An 18,711-nucleotide genomic window follows, 5' to 3' on the forward strand; every position below is an offset into this window, starting at 1 on the left:
ATAGTCACAAGCTGTGACGTTTCTGAGGGAGGGGCAGCAAATTGCAGCCACTGCACGGACAGTGAGGCCTGTCTTACTCAGTGCAGTGTATTTAACACAACTTCAAACGTGGAATCTTATCTCCGATCAAACTTAAGAAATCATACATAACTGGAGAGTTTATTCAGAGGTGAATAACACCACTAAATGGGAGGCTATTGCACCAAAGTCAGATAAGTGATATTTTGGTCTTTGGGTTGCACAGAAGCAGAGGTTAAATAAATACAGAAGAATAGTCCTATTTGGCCACAAAGTATTTGGCTCTTAACCCTCATCCCCAGACAGCTGACACAAGGCTATTTTAAGCACAATCAGTGACAGAAAATGTCAAACTAAAATGGAAAGCCAGAGTTAACAAAAGGGATCCTGAGGGTGCACAGAGGGACTCAGCCAGCTGCTGTGATGCACTATGACCCACTGCTACCGTTCAGCTTCACCTGGTATCATAAAACATGCACAACAGCAACATCCAGCGGATAAAAGGGGAAGTTCAAGGGAAATGCAATGACTTCTGCAATAAAGAGGATGGGAGTAAAACATGACTTGATAGTAACTGCTAACATAGGCTGTCCAAAATCTTTTCAAGAATTCTAAATGTATTCCAATCATCATTGCTATAAACACACAAAAAATATTAACATCAGTAACATCTTACGGCCGACAGGATGTGTGGAAAATTTTTAAGTGTACTATTATTTCTGTCTATATATACCTTAGTACTTTACACCACTTTACTTTCAGACAAAACAGTGAATGGATGCAAACCTCCCCCTCGTGATTGGCGTTGCCATGGTGCGCGTTGCTATGTGACGCTTGATACTCAGGACGACGCTGTCCTCCCGGTGTTAGCCTGTTAGCAAGAAGAAATGGACGACACTTTCACGCTCGGAGAACCTGGAGTTGTGAGGAATGTAAGCAATTTGTTGAATAGCAAAACTGACAAAAGCAAAAAAAGATGGGAGCCAATATGTGTATATTAACTACGAAGGCACAGCAGACCACGCTATAGCAGTAGAGTGAGGCTTACCAGCTAACTAATGCTAAATAACTGCTAACTAGCATTAGCTATGCGGCTAATGTCAATGTATGTAACCAATCAGTTAGAGGCAACGCAGCTCTCTTACTCCTTTAAAGATTTTTTTTTTTTTTTTGCATTTTACTGTGTGGAAAACACCAATAAGAACGTTTTGTTAACCAGCAAATTTAGCGATGTTAATTGCAGCTGTGCCACCACTATGCTAACCCTGCTTAGCCTATATAACATTTGTCACTAAATTAGTAGCCAGATGAACTCTGACAGTGGCTTCATTTTGTTGTCATGAAATAATAACCATTAAATAACATATAACCATGAATGGTCGTATACATTGTTGGTATATGTTAAATGTATATTGTCTGTAAACGGTTAAGTCTGGGTCTAGACCTTGTATGATAGACACTTGAAAATGCTTTTCTTCAGAAACAGTAAACAGTTTGTCTGGGTAAGTCTTTTTGCAACGATTATGGAGTGCTTGTGTGTTGTGTTTTTATACCATTAAAGTACGTGATAAACTATTAGATGCCATTCAATTACGTTATTGTTTCCACATTAACTTCTCTGCAAACCCCATTCTATGTCTTGCATGTTGTTAGAATGTTTGAAGAAAAATGGAGATGATTAGGCTATATAATGCTGTATGTCCTCTCTGTGAAATTTTTTTACAAAATGTGTAATCTTAATTTGATTTATGCAGATCAATAACTTTATGTGTCATATGTTCATTCAAGATTTATTTGCTTAGTGGATTTCATAGGTTAGACAAATTGAAATTTCAGAGTATTTATTCACTATTTTGAGTGCCAACTTTTGGATTTGACTTATTCATCATCAGAGAACTAGACGTAGAGATCGTCATGCAACAGACCAATCCAACTCAGAGGACACACGGCACACAAGGAAGTCCTCCACCTCTGCATCGATGGGAGAGGTAAATGATCACGTTATTGACAATAGTTTGCATGTTGTAACCTCACTTGTAACATAAGCTTTATCAGTATACATTTTGCTTTGTCCCATAACACAAATCAAAGGATGATGATGAGGTAGGAAGCATGAAAAAGCTGTGACTTTGCATGGCTTCCACTGTTAAAGCTCCATGTATCAACTTTATACTTTATGCAGTTCACAGACTGAGAAATTCTAGTATCTTAACTTAAATTTTCATACTTGTTTGTTGTTTTCCTCAGCTAAGAAGGTTTTGATATTTTAGATTTGATAGTTCAGATCAGTAACTCAAACATCATGAAACATGGGTAATGCCATCATCACATACTGAGGGTGTAAAGTTGTAATGGAGCACTGTTTATGTAGTGACATACTATATAAATAGCCTTTTTTCCTACCTCTTTAGATTGTAAGGCTTCTGACCCTTTTCCACTGCATGGAACTAGCTTGGCTTGAGTCCACTCACTGCAAAAATTGGGATAGTAGCCTATGTGGTATCTTGTATGGCAACACGTCCACTGAGTTGTCAGACAACCCCAAAAGGTGTTGTGAGAGCAAAATATTAGGCTACTATCATTGCACTACAATTGTCATTTTCAAGTAGCTAAGTCATTCTACTCTATTTCCTTACCTTTCACAGTCTTTTCTCTTAGTGCCTCCAGCCTCTGAGAGAAAATGTGTTTTTTTACTGTGACAAACAGCCACATACAGAAAATCAAGAACAACATCCCTTTGATATCCTCAATTTGTCCAGGGCTATTATGGCACTTTGATGGAATATCACTATAACAACCACTGAAGGGGTGTTATAGCTGCTGTGGGAAAAGATGTACCTGTTATCTAAACTGAGTAGAGTTGAGCCATGCTCTGGCCAATAGACATTCCTCTTTGTACAGGATCTTATAGTAGTGCATGCATTTTCATCTTTTGAACTTTTGCATCACGTGATCTCCAACAAAAGAACATATAAAACTGGCCATTTGGAAATTGTTTAATTGAAAGATAATCAGCTAAAATCTTTCTCTAATATGTTGTGAATCAGAGGAAGTCATGCTGTTAAACATCCTTTTTTAAAGTCTTCTCCTTTTGAAATTTTCAGATTGAGTGATGTTAAAGTTAGACTAAATATACTACAAATATATGGAAGAAATGAACTCAAAAGTGACATAATACTAATTATAACATCCCTTCACTATTGTTGGCATTTATGGAATCGGTCTTGTCTTCAGGATTGGTAAACTGTAAAGCAGCCAACATTCCCAAAGCAAAAATTTCAGCAATGCTCTTGCATTAGGCTAATCTTCCCAAATTAGGCCAACTTCCCTAATATATGAACCAGTATTCTCGCGCCCTTTTTGACCTGCTGTGAACATGCAATACATTTTTCCAGAGTGTCGTGCGACTGGGTGGGTTTATTTACAGTCTTCGTTTATCAACCCTGGCCTCTTCTGCCTAAAATACCCAACTGATTGGTTGCATTCCTGACATCCTTTTAAACAAAGACTCACTTGCTTTAATGGGCTCTTAGGGCTTGGCCACTACAACTTCCTTGCCCTAGAGACCATCTTAGAATCCTAAATTAGAAAACAAGGAGGGCTGAGCTAATTGCTTTAACGACCATTAGCTATTTACTACAGCTGTGAAGTTCATATTTGGTCACAGAGAATTGTAAGGCCAGATTTGTTTTGTTTCTCAGGACACTTAGGACTCTCTCCATTTTTGTTGCATGAAATAACTGTCAGAGGAGCCATTTATTATATTAAAGGACTCTTATTGACCTTATTGTCATGTCTCCCATGATAATTGTTGAATGTCACAAATACCAAACATAATGCATTAGAAAGAATGCTTGTATTTCTGCTTAAAATGGAATAAATGTGATTATTATTTGTAATATGGAGACAGTCACTAATTACACAAAGTTCAGCTTGTTACACCTCAGCTCTTCTGGACTAATAGTATTATTGAGTGGAGCAGGGTGAGCCCCCCCTCCCTTTTGCCCTCCTTAATGGTGACATTCAGATTTATAAATGGCTTTGGTGAAGGAACGAGCCATGAGCGATTATTTCCTCTTTCATCATAAATGAAAGAAATTTTTTCACGAGCACTTTGTCCTCTGCAGACCCAATTTAGTAATGAGAAATGTTGTGCCTTTTTTTAAAATTCATTTGTCTGGTGCCCACTCTGAGGAATTCATTCATTCAAGTAGTGCTCTCAGGATCAAAATGTATGCTTAGTTTACTATTTTCAGTATCAAGGAATGAGAAGGTTGTTCTTTTTTTCCCCTGTGAATCTATTTTAGGGTCAGATTTTTACAGACCCTTGCAGTTCCCACACTCTGCTCCATATGTTCTGTTCCTGGAAATGGACAATACTGAAAACTAAAATAAACAAACCATTGGATGAGTGATCTGAGCATACCAGGCACTGTTATAAACATAGAGTTTGATAGCAGAAGATGTGAAAACAATCCCTACATGTTGACCTTTAAGTTTTTCTCTTGCTTTGGGGTCTTCTTTTTTGATGGATGTCATGATTTTTTGTTATTTAAACAAGAGGGCCCCCTTCTGGTTCCACTTTAAAAAATTAAGATAACAGGTTTTCATAAGATTCTCAAATGTTGACCCTCTAAGCTGGATGCAGATTAAAGTAGAGTACAATGTGTTTAATTATGAGGACAAGTAAAGCTGCATCTTTTTTCTTCAAACTTTTACATACATAAACACAATTAATTTATCTTCTGTGTGAGGAAGTAAGCATTTAAAAGGAAGCTGCACCTTTACAAAGCTTTTTTCTTCTTCCAGGGGCCTCCACCTAAACCAGCCCGGAGGCAAGGAGGCTGGGCTGAAGAAAGCTCTGGTTCTGGGTCAGCCAAGTATGGGTTTTTCTCTTTTTTTTTTCTCCAGTCTACTTATGCCTACACAGAAAGCAGGACTATGAGCTGAGGTCTCGTGTTATATGTTATTAATGAACTCTCATGCTGTTGAATGAGCTTATTTATCAGTGCATATTTGGCACTCAGGCTGTGAATCAACAAGGTTAGAGGGAGTCTGTCTGAGCAGGCAACTCTCCATTCGTCTTCATCTGTGAGCAAGGCGGTAATTGACATGGTTAATGCATCAGCCACAGGAGGGCACTGTTAGTCAGCTAGCCACTTCATCACACAGGTTCAAGCCACTTAATCACCCCTTACCACTGCAGTCTGCTCTTTACACAGGGAGCACAACATGTAGAATTCATGAAATATTTGGAACAGATGGAACATGTTGGCCAAAAGCCTCCATCTACAACTAACACAGCAAACCACAATATTGTACATGACTGACTCTGTATGAGACCGCCTCTCTTCTGCTTACCACAGTGCTTCTTTCCTTTAGTCTCAGTGGAGGTGCGAACATAGGAGATGCAGTGAAGTGCACAGACTGAGTCAATTGGGCTTATTTGTGTAGTTTACTGCACCGTTAGTGCAAGCAGGGAGAACAGCAAACTCAATAGATCTTTCCTTTCTCACAGAAGGTCAGTATGTCGCTTCCCTGCTTTTGCGTAACCCAGCTTGATTCCCAGTCTCAAAGCGATTGAAACACAGGAGGTGTAAAAGAGGTTTGCACGTGCATTGATCCTCTCTGAAACAAAGTAAGTAATGGTCCCCCCTGGAACCGGCAAGGACTTCTCCCTTCAATGTCACCCCTCATGCTCAATCACCGCCGCCCTCCTCCCACTAATCCCAGCGCAGAAATCCCAGGATTTGTCGATCTATCACTTCTAATTGACACTAAATGATCTGTCAGTTTATTGATGAACCTTTGAAACCAGGTTGTCACAATATATTTTATCCCTAACAACTTTTTCCAGACAGTTTTACCATGTCTATCACTTTGCCTTACATGAGTCTTAATCAAGGGGCCTGTAATGTGTCTTAAGTGTCGCCACCCCCGCCCCCCAGACAGGACACAGTCCAAGGGCAGGCAGGTAGGCTCCCTCAGCTCCACTCTGCCCTGCCTGGTTGGACTCCTGTACCTAAAACCTGTTAGTTTATGCTCAGACAGCATGGGAAAAACAACTGAAAAAACATGAGAACTGTTTGGATAAAGATTTTCACTGTTTGTTTTTGTATGTTTGCAGGTCCCTTTAAGCATTAGAATGTCTTCAATTCAATGGGTTAAAAACTACACCTTAAATTAGACAGTAAAGCGTCTCGAATTTGAATACTGGAAGGCATTTAGTTTGTTTTGATAAAATTGTGTGAGACTCTTTTACGTGACAGTCCAGATTTCTGATGTTAACAAGGATTTAAACCTACAACCTAACCCTAATAATCATTCTTACCTGCTGGCAAAATGTAGTTTACCTTAGAAAAAGATCATTTCTTCATTTGAAAAGGTCTGGAAAAGTATTAAAATTAAGTGTTTGATACTTGTAGACACCCTGTGAGTTTCTACTTTTATTTAAATTAAATCAGCATCAGTCTATTTGTGTTTGGGTTGATGTCAAATGTTATAGACATAAGAACAATATAAATACAAGCTTGAATTTTCCCATCTTTGTGGAAGTCTAATACAGACAATTTTGACTTTTGTGATACTGAAATTAAAGCAGGGGCTAAGGCTAGTTTTCACTTGTAACAGTCAGGTTTTGATTTATTTTTCATTCTTGCCTCCAGACATTTACATGTGTACTGTTGTATTATGTCAGGAGTCTTTGAACACAGCCATCACTGTGCACAACTTCCACCCTCTCACTGAGAGTGATGTATTGGAATCAATATTTCAACATATACTTATTTAATTCTTTAAGTGGAGCCCTCTAGTGACTCCCCCACAAATTCATCCTGTAATTTCTTTAGGTAATGGCTTCTTTTTGGCAGTGTAAAATAGCTAGTTGCAGCACTGAATTGCAGAATCAAAAACAGTAGGGGGCACTACTCTACCAGGAGAGCCAGTAAAAGAATTGCTTTTCATAGAAAAATAATAAGAAAACTGTCACTGGAGCACACTTTTTACTGATATAATTGAGGGCATAACAATACAATTATATTTGTTTAAGAAGATCATTAGTCAGTGGTTTCTTAAATCAGAGCTTGTTAAAAATAAGGTGTTGTTGCAGAATGTCAAAACACAATATTTTTGGATCTGGCATGCTCCATTCAAGCTGAGCTGTGTAACAAGAGAGAGGTCTGAAATAAGCTGCATGATTCAGCAGGAGATGACGCAGAAAACATGAAGAGATGAGAAAATACAGCTATTGTAGCAGAATAACTATCATTAGACATGGCATAGGGTTTGTTTAATGACAGGCAACAAGTGTCTTATTCAATTTGCTTTTCTCTCTGCTGGTTTTCAGAGCTTCAAGAAGACCAGCAGCTGAGGACCAGGAAGAGTAAGTTCACACAGACGCCTCATATGTATTTCATTGTTCCCCAGCAGTTGCTGATTGAATTCCATGAGAGTTATATTTTGTGTATGGATAAAAATAGGTCAGTTTAAATGTCTTTTTCGTTTGCAGTAAAGTGGAAATGTCTCAGTGCTTTCAGATTGTCCTTGGTTGCAACTAATCCTTGCCTTCCAAGAACAATCACTTAACATGATTAGAAAACAGCGTGACTCAGTTGTCATCACTTTTATTGCTGTTAGGAGCCAAGTTTTCCTGTTATTCTGGTTTTTATTCATCACCCTCCCTCACATCGTTCTGTCACAAGAAGAGACATCATCATGAAGAGAGGCAGGTAGAGGACACAGCCATGTGTGTTTTACTCATCATCACAGTCGGAGCCTGGTGCCTCTATGGCTGCAGTGAGACAGACGCTTTGTGTGAAATTAAACTTCCTATCCTCCAGAAAAATCCCACGTTGTGCCTTTGTTCCCACGTTGTGCTTCTTGTATTAGTAATACCTTTTTTCGACCACTGCTCAAGCTGAGTTTGTTTTGTAAAAATTCCTTGAGGTGATATTGTCAGGGGCTGCCAGACTGGTCGGTCAGACTGAACAACAGCATCATCAGTGCCTTTTGGCAGCGGGAACTGTTCTGGAGTCCCCTCAGACTGTTGTAGCCTACAGACTGAGCATCCTAGCTACCAAAAGAGAAAGAAAAGACCCATCATCAAAGTAAAGTAGCCCACAAGCCAATTTAGTCTCTTCCTATGATGACCTCACCGTTGGGCTGCGTTCTGAAAGCATTAAATAATTCATACGCTCACACTTCCTCTTTCTACAGCCGCCGACTGCGACCACAAACTCCCCAGGGATCAGATGATGAAGGAGGTAAGAGCACCCTCCCAAACCGCCACTCTGTCTATCCTCACGGGCAAAGTGGAGCCCTCCAGTGCCTGCCCTGCACATTTTTATCCTGTGGAAGTAGAGCAGATAACCAGACAGTCAGATCACTGCTTTCCACTGATATTCCCACCAAATTTTAACTGTTAGAAATCTGCCTGTGACTACCGAGTGTAAAGCAATATGTAAGCATGGCCCACAGACACTTTGGATTACATTTTTTGAGTCAATACAGTTAGATCCTTAGTTGATGGAGAATATCATGGAAGTGTGTCCTCACCACCTGGAGTGACACGGGTAGTGACAACACACACACACACATGAACACACTGTTGAGGATGTGCTGCTGAATACAGATCACACTGTAACACTGCTGCTTTGCCAAGTCACCAGAGGGCCCGTCAGGTGCAAAACAAAAACAACGTCAGGACTGAAGTGAAGAATTTTAGCAAAATTGTGCACAAAATAGATGCTCACATAGTGTCAGGGGAAATTGGACAAAATTGTGTTTGTAAATATAGGTTAGCGGTTGACAAAACTGAAGGACTTACACAGGTCAGTGCCTCAGGAGGGACTGTGTAATAACGTAATGAGAAAAACTGCCACAGCAACTCATAGTTATAATGGTAATAAAGCTAGAAACAGGAAGAAGAAGAAAAAATTAAACAGCTCAAAATAGAATAATGCATTTGTTCCTGAAGCCTGGTTGCCAATACATTTTCAACAAGAAACCTCTTTTTAATAGAATTTAATATTATTCTAATAAATGCCAGTGAACATAGTAGAAATTCAAAAGCACATTCTGTTTGTTTTACTGATAATTTAACATCATGTTTTCATTAACACAGAAAATGAAGCTGCAATTTATTATCTTAGTTCAATGGCTGGTTAAAATGGCTAATTTGCCTTATTAAGACAAAACTATAAGATGGTGCAGAAATGGCAGAAAAAATGGTTTACAATCGTCATTTGTGAGCAATTTTGTTCTTCTCACAATCTCTCAGTTATTGTGAATTGTGTCGGGAAGTTTCAGAAACAATATAAATTAGAATGTGAGACCATCTGTTTATTGAATTAAGTAGATTTTAAGCAGTTTATTAAAATAGCTTTCTTTTTGTAATAACCTCAAACTGTGAAAAAGAATTTACATTGTTTACACATTCAGATTGATTTTGTGTAAAATATGTTCCCTATGTGTCGTCTTAGGTTCAAACATTTTACTTTAGGCTTACTTTCATGTGCTCTCTGTTGAAAAATGTCTTTAACATCTAAATTATGATGCAAAAACAAATGTATTCCTAATTTCTCCCTAATTTCTCAATCACTATAAAGTTCTGTAAATGTTTTTATCACAATGTACCTGCCATGTATGTGTATACATTTTCTGCACTCTGTCAAGTATTTATTGGCTAAAACAGCCAGTCCAAAGGTTTGGTTCTTTTGCAGTTAATGCCCCTGGAAAGATTATTACTCTGTGGAGGGAGACCTCTTAATACAGAGCCGGAGGCAGGGGCATTGGAAATTACAGTGCTAAGGGTTAGTGAGATAGCCCCTGCGATCTTGATTATGTCCCTTACCCTTATCCCTTATGTCCAGTGGCTACAAGCGTGGAGAGAGGAAAGAGAGAGAAGCCCCGCTCAGTCCCCAGCTCCCATTTCCCCATCAGCTGCCCCCCCCCCCAATAGCCTCCTGCTGGTCACTTAAAATAGTATCACAAACACATTCATCTGTTTCATGTCCCACTGTCTTACTTCAAGCCAGTGAGGTGTTGAATATTGTCCTTTCAAATAGATTCAGTGCCTGGGTGATCATTTGACTGGACCCCTGTGTAGATTATAGGAGCCCAAGTGGTGTGGAGAGACATCCTGTTCTCCAAAGTTGCTGACTGGCGTGTGCCTGCCGGGAGTATGTCTACATTCACAGCAAATTATCCCCTTTTGATATTTACATGCTTCAGCGAGGAGGCTGGACGCGACCGTGTAATAAGGATACACGTGGCCTCCTCCCTGCCAGACAAAAGCCACCTTGATACACGTCCAGCCGAGGGAAGGAAGTCAGTGCAGCGGGTAATATGTGCCACACTCTGACAGGAGACAGCTCCTCCTGATGGAGTTGCCCTTTGTGGAAAACACTGGCTTGTTTGCAGCAGCTTTCATGCCCTCCTTGACCTGCAGTAATAGGTTGTATTTGAAGCTCATTTAAAAATGTTGTTTCGCTTAATAATAGTCTTTGCATATAGACAACATATGCCTCTGTGCTTCACATTGGACTTGTGTTTATAGTGTGCTACAGACAAAAATGAGTGCGAGGTATGTGTGTGGACAGATAGACAACCCAGGAAGCTATTTGCAAAGAGCTGGATGGCAAGGCTTTTTGATGTCATTGCACTAAGACCATTAAATTTGATTGGGGGTCCAGGGGGGACGGATTCTGCTGAACGCTGTGCTTTGTAAATGAGAGGACAAAGTGTCACCGGGGCCTCATGAATATGAAATACCCGCGCCTGCATTTATTTGGATATCAGAAACACAGATGAATCTTGTCAGCGGCTAAACGAGCGTGGCATTTTTAATTTGGTTTAATTAAAAAAGAGAAAGAAATAAGTTATCAACAGCAGTTGAGGTTTTGTTATCTAGAGAAAGTTGATGGGTTAGGTTTGGACCAACTTGTTCTGTGAATCATCTTTCAGTTAGAGAAGTGTGTTCAGAATTAATTTATCTTCATCTTAAAAGTCACCAAGTTTTTTGTAGTGTACCAAAATTGTGAGAGCCATCAGTGACTGATGTGTCTTCTACTTAAGTTTAGTTTCAGGAGTTATTTTTTAGGAATGGTGACACAGATACCAAGATATTTCCTCACATCAGATGCAGACTTCCATCTCCTCACCTCTATTTAGCTCTTCTATTGACTTTCCCCTCAGGGTGCAGTACTGTGGTTAGAGATTACTGACAACTCTCTTCATGCAGTCCAGCTCTCTCTTTTTCTCACTATCTATTCCTCTCTATTTATTTATTTAATTTTTTCCCCTCTCTCTCACTTTCTACAACTCACTGATATAACGCTAATTACGATGTGCTTTCTGCTACCTCCAGAAAATAGCCCCAACAAACTCAAAGTAAACTCATTTTATTCAACGGTATAGGAAAGAACAAGTGTTGGAACAAAAATGATATTGTGTACATGACCTGAGATATCAGTATGTTACCTGCATTCTTTTTCTCTCTCTTTTGATGGTAAAAGTCGTCACACAGTACTTGTAGTAAAATTTCTCTCAGTCAAAGCATGTCAGTCCATTAATTTTTAACTCAACTATTTAGGTTGTTTTCCTTCCAACCTTTTTCTATCCTGCTCTAATTTCCTTTCTCCAACAAATGTCCATCTGAAAATGCTGTGAAAGTTTGCCCTGTCCTTCTTGGGAACAGAGCCATCCTCTGTCCTGTTGCGTTTTGCCAATTAAAGTGGGTTCCCACTGTTTGAGCAGCGGGCTGGCGGCTCCTGGCACTGCAGCCCCTGCCAGGCCGCACTGTGACTTCCGACCCCACACAGATGGGCCCGCAAGCAAATACTCTTGCACATGGCTGGATGTCGCCCCAGTCGGAGTGGCAGAGTGGACATGGAGGTCGGCCTACCGGCCACTGCAGGTCCTGGGGGTGGGCGGCACTGACAGGGCCCAAATGCTAAGGTAGCAGGGGGTGCTTTCTGGGGAGCCCCTGGCCAGCGCCCCTCTCACAGCAGGGAGAGCTGCCGCCTTGCCTTCTGAATATTCATGGCCGCATGGCTATTGTGACAGGGCAGCTCTTATGAGGATGTAACAAGAGAGAGGGAGGGGAGATGTTGCCACACAGGCATGGTTGCACAAACAGGCACCTTCTATCAGTCGTACGCTGGGGATTTGCTGTATTTTTTTCATAAACGCTTCCATCATTAAGATACAAATCATATCCTTTCACATCCATGACAGTTTTCAAAGGTAATCAGATCTAGTTTGAGATGCCGTCTTATATATGTTTTGTCTTCTAGATATTCCAGTTATTCCAGACCTTGATGAAGTACAGGAAGAAGATCTCACCATGCAAATTGCAGCTCCACCAAGGTACTGAGCACCTTAAATGCAGATTCTTCCTCATCATTCAAAAATGTTCACACAAACAGCTTATCCTCCAGCCCGGTGTATGGGGGTTAACCTCTGTGCTTCATTTGCAGGACACAAAATCAGTTCCTGCTCTTGTGACTTTGATGGTTGTCTGTCCTCCACTTGTGCCATTGCAGTGTCTTGCTTTATGGGGCTAAAATGCAGAAATAACAGTTGGGTGTGATTTATGCAACTCTGTTACCAGGGTCCTTACTAACCGGGCCCTTTGATTTACAGGGCAGTGAGAGACACGCCGACATGTGTCGAATATGTAGCAAGGCTATGACAGCGGTGGAGGTTATTAGGCTGGGGCTTGCTCTCTGTGCGAGATAATATCCACATTGAACTCATTGTGGGGGCAATGTAGCGTGTAATGTGCAGTAAGTAGGACTGGCATGCACTGCTAGGCCCCAGCCACTTTGAGAGCCCCCCCACTTAATTCCGACCCACAGATAAGCAGCTGGGTTTCAATTTAAAGCGTTTACCACTTGGCAACCTTCTCGTGCTCTCTGTGGTCTTTGCTTGAAGTCTTGGAGTGCTGTTGTGCACTAACTTCAGACTTCTCCAAAGCCCTGTTCTCGGTCTTAGTTTGCATGTGTTGCGAAGGCTTTGCAGTGAGAACAGCTGCTAAATTTTCAGTCAGGTTTTGGCTTCGTTGAAATGCAAGCATCTGAGTATAGCAGAAGCCTATGTTTGATCAACTGTTGGGACTGTGTGTCTCCCTGTTAGCGTTCAGGTGAACCGGGTAATGACCTACAGAGATCTGGACAATGACCTGAAGTACTACTCTGCGTTCCAGACCTTAGTAAGTCAAGGACATTTATTTTTGAATCTCTTTGATATTCTTATTTCTCTTGTCCTCAAGGTTGTCCATTTAGTTGTTCTTCCAGCATCAGCTCTGTTTGTGCAAGCTAAGTGAATTTCACTGCTCTCTTTCTTCAGGACGGAGAGATTGACTTGAGGCTCCTCACCAAGGTTTTAGCGCCGGAGCAGGAGGTGAAAGAGGTGAGTGAGTTTTTTAGTAAATATAGCTTGTGAGCTCCCAGAGAAGGCCTGTCCAGCTGTTTCTAGAGCACCAGGGGAGGTTGCCACTCTGTCTCTCAGGTAATCAAGATTTATGATGTGTACATTAACACCCTCTGCTCTCCTTCCCCCCTTTCTCCTTTCTTGGGTTGTCTACCGTTGCCTCTCTAATTCTTCTTGTCTCCCCCTCTCCTGTCTTCTCTATTGCTCTGCAGGAAGATGTGAGCTGGGACTGGGATCATCTGTTTACAGAGGTGTCCTCAGAGCTGCTGATGGAATGGGATCAAGGAGAGAATGAGGAACAGGCAGCATTGCCCGTAACATGAGGAGGAGGAGGAGGAGGTGCAAAATGAGACTTTTTATGGCTCCAGTGGGAACTGGGGGAATACAACATTAAACAGCAGGACCAGTGACTTTGGTTGGATTAACTTTAATTAGTGTTTGTTATCCAGAATGTATATTTTGTAAATTGTATGTGCCATATTTGTTGTGTTTTTTCTAAATAATCTACACATTGCATTAAACAGTGAAGTTTTAGTTTCTCTGTGTAGTTTTTTGGAATTTTATTGTTTTTCATAGTTTTTGACGTAAAAGTCAAAAGGCAAACTGATTTTGTTGGAGAGCACCCAGCAAAAATAGCTGTCACTGATAAAAATGCCCTCCCTGTACTGGCAGCATTATCAACACCTTCATACAAGTCCAAGGTTGATAATCAGCTAAGCTGAAATCCAGTTGATTGTGTTCAAATTAACATTCCTCATTAAAGCCCACAACCTTATTGTTATTGACTGTGCCATTGACTTTATCTTCCAGCTCTTCGATAGGAGCAACCCCTTCTTCACTATTATCTCAAAAGCATTGAACAGAGTTCCTATTGACACCTGGGGGATTAGCATACATTATACTTTTTACTGCATAAAGAGCAATGCATGTAAGTCTGGAACAACAAAATTGCTTGGGTATTTGTTAAAGTAAAAGAACAGACATTTCTCTCAATTATGTGACAGCAGTGACTGTACATGAGGCAACACAGTCCTATGAATGCATTTTAAGTTCAGATTTCATTAACATAGTCTCTGACACATTGGAACTGAATTTGATATAGTTAATGAAATGCTTTGTGTACTGTGCTGGTCTATTTGTCTTTGGTTCATGTGTGTGAATATAAATGCAGGCCTTTAAAGTCAGGCCAGCTCTATTAGAGAAACAGTTGTAACATTTACAGATAGTGATTAGGTTTATTTCTGAGGCAGACAGCAGTCTCATGGCAATTGGTGATGCACAGCAAAGTCCTCAAGGACACACAATCTATGCATCTAACAGCTTAATCATTGCCCATCACAAATAGATCCAGATATTTTCATTTGTTAGGCCTTGAATCAACTTCATCAAGTATACTACCTCAGGACACAGCTATCAAACAGATATTTGTGCTCAGAATATTTGTGTGCGGCAGAATATTTGAGCTCAGAGCTCACATGCAGTGAGTGATCTCTGTTTGTTTCTCTGTCAGACCTACAAACGCATACTTTTTACCGCCTCCACAATTGGCTTATTTAGCCAGACTTAATGAATTCTGCCCATATGCCCTGAGCAGCTGCTACGTTGCCCCTTCCTCCCGCCCCCGCCGAGCTGCGAAGTGCCCATCCATGTAGAGACAACCTCTAGCTGTCTCTCTGGAGAAGGGCTAAGCCTGCCACTCCTCTGCTGGCAGCCGGCCGGTGCTGTCTGAGGTGGACTGCGGACGGGCCGAGGACTCAGATTAGGGCCCAGTGATCACGGGTTGTGGCCGGCCTCAAATGATTGGCCCGAGTATCTGTGGATCAGAGAGGGGATTAGAGAGAGTGAGAGAGATCCAGAGACGCTGTTTGGCATGTGCTTGCATCCAGCTTCTCAAAGTGACCTTCCTCTACTCCCTCATCTCTTCTTTCCTTCCTTTATTCTCTCCATGTCTCTCAGTGTGGAGACTTTATCCTGATGCTACAGCCATTCTCAGAGTGACCTCTTTAAGTGCAGGTGCAATGAATTTATTCAGATCAGAACAACTACAACGGATACGTGATTTGTAAAGAGAAAGCCAGTTTCTCTCAGTGTCAGTTGTGGTTATGACTATAGCTTTTACATGAACGCGGTGTCACTGGGAGGTGAACAGAGTCTGAGGCCACGTTGATGCTGTGCATATCAGATCAAAAGATGGAGGCCTTCCTTGTGTTTAGGATGTCATTCATCCTTCCTTGACATTTTTCTATTAAAATAATGGAGCCACTACTGCTGTAAAAATCCACACCGCTCCAGTACATACCTCTGTCATTCGATATTTCTTTCAAAATGCGCCGATGATGACACAGTGTTAAACATCCTTCTGACATGATGGTATACATGTGTTCCAACATTAAACCTCAGGCACACAAAGAAAGTTTTCTCATGTGAATCTATATTATTTATTTTCAAAGCCGACATTTTGAAGACCCACTGTAAAACCTTGAGGGCAGTATGGACCAGCTGAGCACTGCGAGTTCTCAGACCACTGAGCTTTAAAGGGTGGTTTATCTGTGTTTTTATTGAGTCCCTTGGTGGAAATGACTTTTCATTTTGTGGCAAAGAAAACAAACGCGGGGAAGTAATACAGTTTTAATAAAAACCAGACGAAGGCCCCATTAATGTAATGTTTTTTCCTGCTCCTCGTCGACAGGCTTGTCTTAATGTATTTTGATATTGGGCGCTAATTGGAAGGATAGAAGAGAGATAATATGCTTCCAGCTCTACCTAATATGCTGTGGTGTTGACAGAAGTTTATACATCTTATCTGGTCTCAATATCTGCCTTCCATATGGCCCAAAAGCAATATGCCGAGGTGTAATTAAAGAAAATGGGGAGATGTGGAGATAGCTGGGGCCAGAAGCCGGGGCCCCTCAGAGACAGAGTGAGGGGTGAGGACAGACACGCTAAACCTCCCGGAATATTAGGTCCAGTTCATTCCACCAGGGGCTGTGTGTGCCGGTCGCAGGTTCCCTGTCACTGACCTGGCCAGCACTGCATCAATCAGGTGCCATAAACCAGCCAAACCTCTCAGGAGAGGATGATTATCAGTTTAAAAAGGCAAGATCATAAAGCCGTCTTCCTTTTTAAGACCGGAAGATATCATGTTTTACACATTAATTTATAACATAAATTTATGCAAGGTCAATTTGAATTCTGATGGTAGAAATAATAAATGCAAATGCAACCATATTCAAATGGATCTTGTGCCCTTTGAAACAAGCCTCAAAAAGCAGCCGCAGTATTGATTTGCCACAAAGACTCCATGATATTTCAAGTTTAAAGGAGAAATCCTTGCCATACAACTAAGGCAGTCAGATCAATATCATTTTTTGATCAAAAGGGGATTTGCCTTTGAAAAAGCTAGATTAAACAGATGTTTTATTTTTCATTAGATATACTCCACCTTTAAAACCCTGCAGGGGGCTAAGAGTGGGAGGGGGAATTACTCCACTAAAGAGACAATGAAAGTGGTATTTTTTAAGACCTAAAGTTTGACGGGTTGAAAAGTATTTTCAGTTTGTCACTGCTATTTTTCCCCCTCTCTTCTTTAGTTAATATTCTATTGCTCTAAGTCCTTTTTTTGTTTACCCCAGGTGGGCTCAGACATGAAATGGCTGCGATGGTGGCAGCTTGGAATGCCCCTGGGCATCTTACGGCCGTCATGTTGTCAAAGGACCGGGGAGGGGGAGTGAGAGGCCCGGGTGGCATTCATGGGAGTTTTTTTTTTTTTTTTTTTTAAGTATAAACCATGAGACAGAAAAAAAGCTTCTGTTCTTTTTTGAAATGGTGAGATTGGGTGAATTCATTATCCTCATTTCCCTCTTTTCCCTCATATGTTATTAGTGAGGCCTGGTTTGAAGGCAAGACAGGGGTTTGAACATGAAATACAGTCAGGGTCCACATTTGTCATGTATTTTATTATTTCCCTTCTTCACCTCAGTCCTGTACACGAGGTCCTTCATTTTTCACATGACTGGTTTTCTTATCATTGTAGGCCCTCTCCGCTGGCCTATGAGTGACTTAAAGGCAATAAAACACAAAACATTCTGTAAAACACGGATGCCTCTGTGCTTGTAGAGGCCCTGCAACGCCTCTCTGAGAAATTATGATAATAACTCAGTGGCGGTTGGAGTGGCCAGGTCGCTGTGGGGGCTGGGGGCAATGGGACAGAGTTCGCCGAGGTCCTCTGAACAGGGACAGGTCAAGGTGGCCTGTTGGTCCTCACCGTGCACCCCCCTGTCATAAACTCTTTCCATCACGCAGGATGCCGGCTGCAGCCAGGTACACAGTGAAAACCTCTTTGTCTTGTAGCCGTTGGCGATAAAGCATGGGCTGATGGGAAAGTGGTTGTGTTGGCCCCCTGGCAGAGGCGAGGTCAGCGGAGAAGCTTATCGTGGCCAGCAGAGGAAAACGCCTGAGTCAACACAACTCCAAAGTTTGCCCTCTGAGGGTCACAAACACACACTTCTGCCACTGTGCTTTGAACTTTATGCTTTTGTTCCTTACACTGAGGAGACACAAGGCAGCAAGGAAACATTTATCACCGTCCTTTTTTTGTGGAACTGCATCTGGTTGTGATTATGGATACGTTTACAGTTTTAGGCTGGGTGGAGGGGAGGGAGTGGCTGGATGTAGTCCCACAACACCTCTCTAGTGTGTGAATGAGAAGGAACGAGGACAGGAAGAGAGCACGAGCTCCACCACTGAGGTGCTGACAGAGGGGATCGAGGGGGCTGAGATTGCACCTGTTCCGGCCCAGCACCCTCCCAGCAGGGCTTCGCCAGAGTCTCAGCCTTTCTCCTGGCATCTGTGATGGGGGCCAGGCCAGTCCCACCTCCAGCGCTTGCTCCACCTCTTCTTCGCTCGTAGAAGAGACGAGAAACGCTGGAGGCTCCATCTGCCGAGGGCTCGCTGCGGTCTCTGCGGCCCGCCTGGGGAAGGGGGTTGCTGGGCCTTCACAGTTCTGCCACGGGGGTCTCACAGTGGTAGACCACGGTGCGGCACATCACACGTCACATGCCAGCTGGCCAGACTATCTGCACTGTAAACAGAGACTAATGACCACTCACACAGACACACACACACACTAACAATACACCCCTTTGGTAGAGCGGAGGAGGGGGAGTCAGTGTAGGTGATTTGGTTTGGAAGAAGGAAAATAAACACGCACTGTGCCTCTGAACACTGTCTTGAGGTCACTACAGAGGACCTGCTGCTGTAGGA

The 18,711-nt window shown here is 41.8% G+C and overlaps 1 protein-coding gene across 4 annotated transcripts; it reads left to right on the top strand.

The window, feature by feature from the left end:
* Nucleotides 1–814: 814 nt before the first annotated feature.
* On the top strand, nt 815–14,230 carry ift43 (intraflagellar transport 43 homolog (Chlamydomonas)). Of its 4 annotated transcripts, none has more exons than XM_030127111.1 (10): nt 815–950; nt 1,911–2,006; nt 2,110–2,121; nt 4,828–4,898; nt 7,364–7,399; nt 8,233–8,279; nt 12,312–12,384; nt 13,153–13,228; nt 13,366–13,428; nt 13,662–14,230. In XM_030127111.1, exons 1-10 carry the CDS (start codon nt 906–908, stop codon nt 13,770–13,772), a joined length of 630 nt encoding a protein of 209 aa, XP_029982971.1. In that variant the 5' UTR covers nt 815–905; the 3' UTR covers nt 13,773–14,230. The 4 variants fall into 4 exon arrangements, with proteins under 4 accessions (XP_029982971.1, XP_029982972.1, XP_029982974.1 ...); XM_030127112.1 differs by having other exon boundaries at nt 4,828–4,889; XM_030127114.1 differs by lacking the exon at nt 2,110–2,121.
* Nucleotides 14,231–18,711: the final 4,481 nt, after the last annotated feature.

Source organism: Sphaeramia orbicularis, chromosome 22 (genome assembly GCF_902148855.1).
Source record: "Sphaeramia orbicularis chromosome 22, fSphaOr1.1, whole genome shotgun sequence".
NCBI lineage: Eukaryota > Metazoa > Chordata > Actinopteri > Kurtiformes > Apogonidae > Sphaeramia > Sphaeramia orbicularis.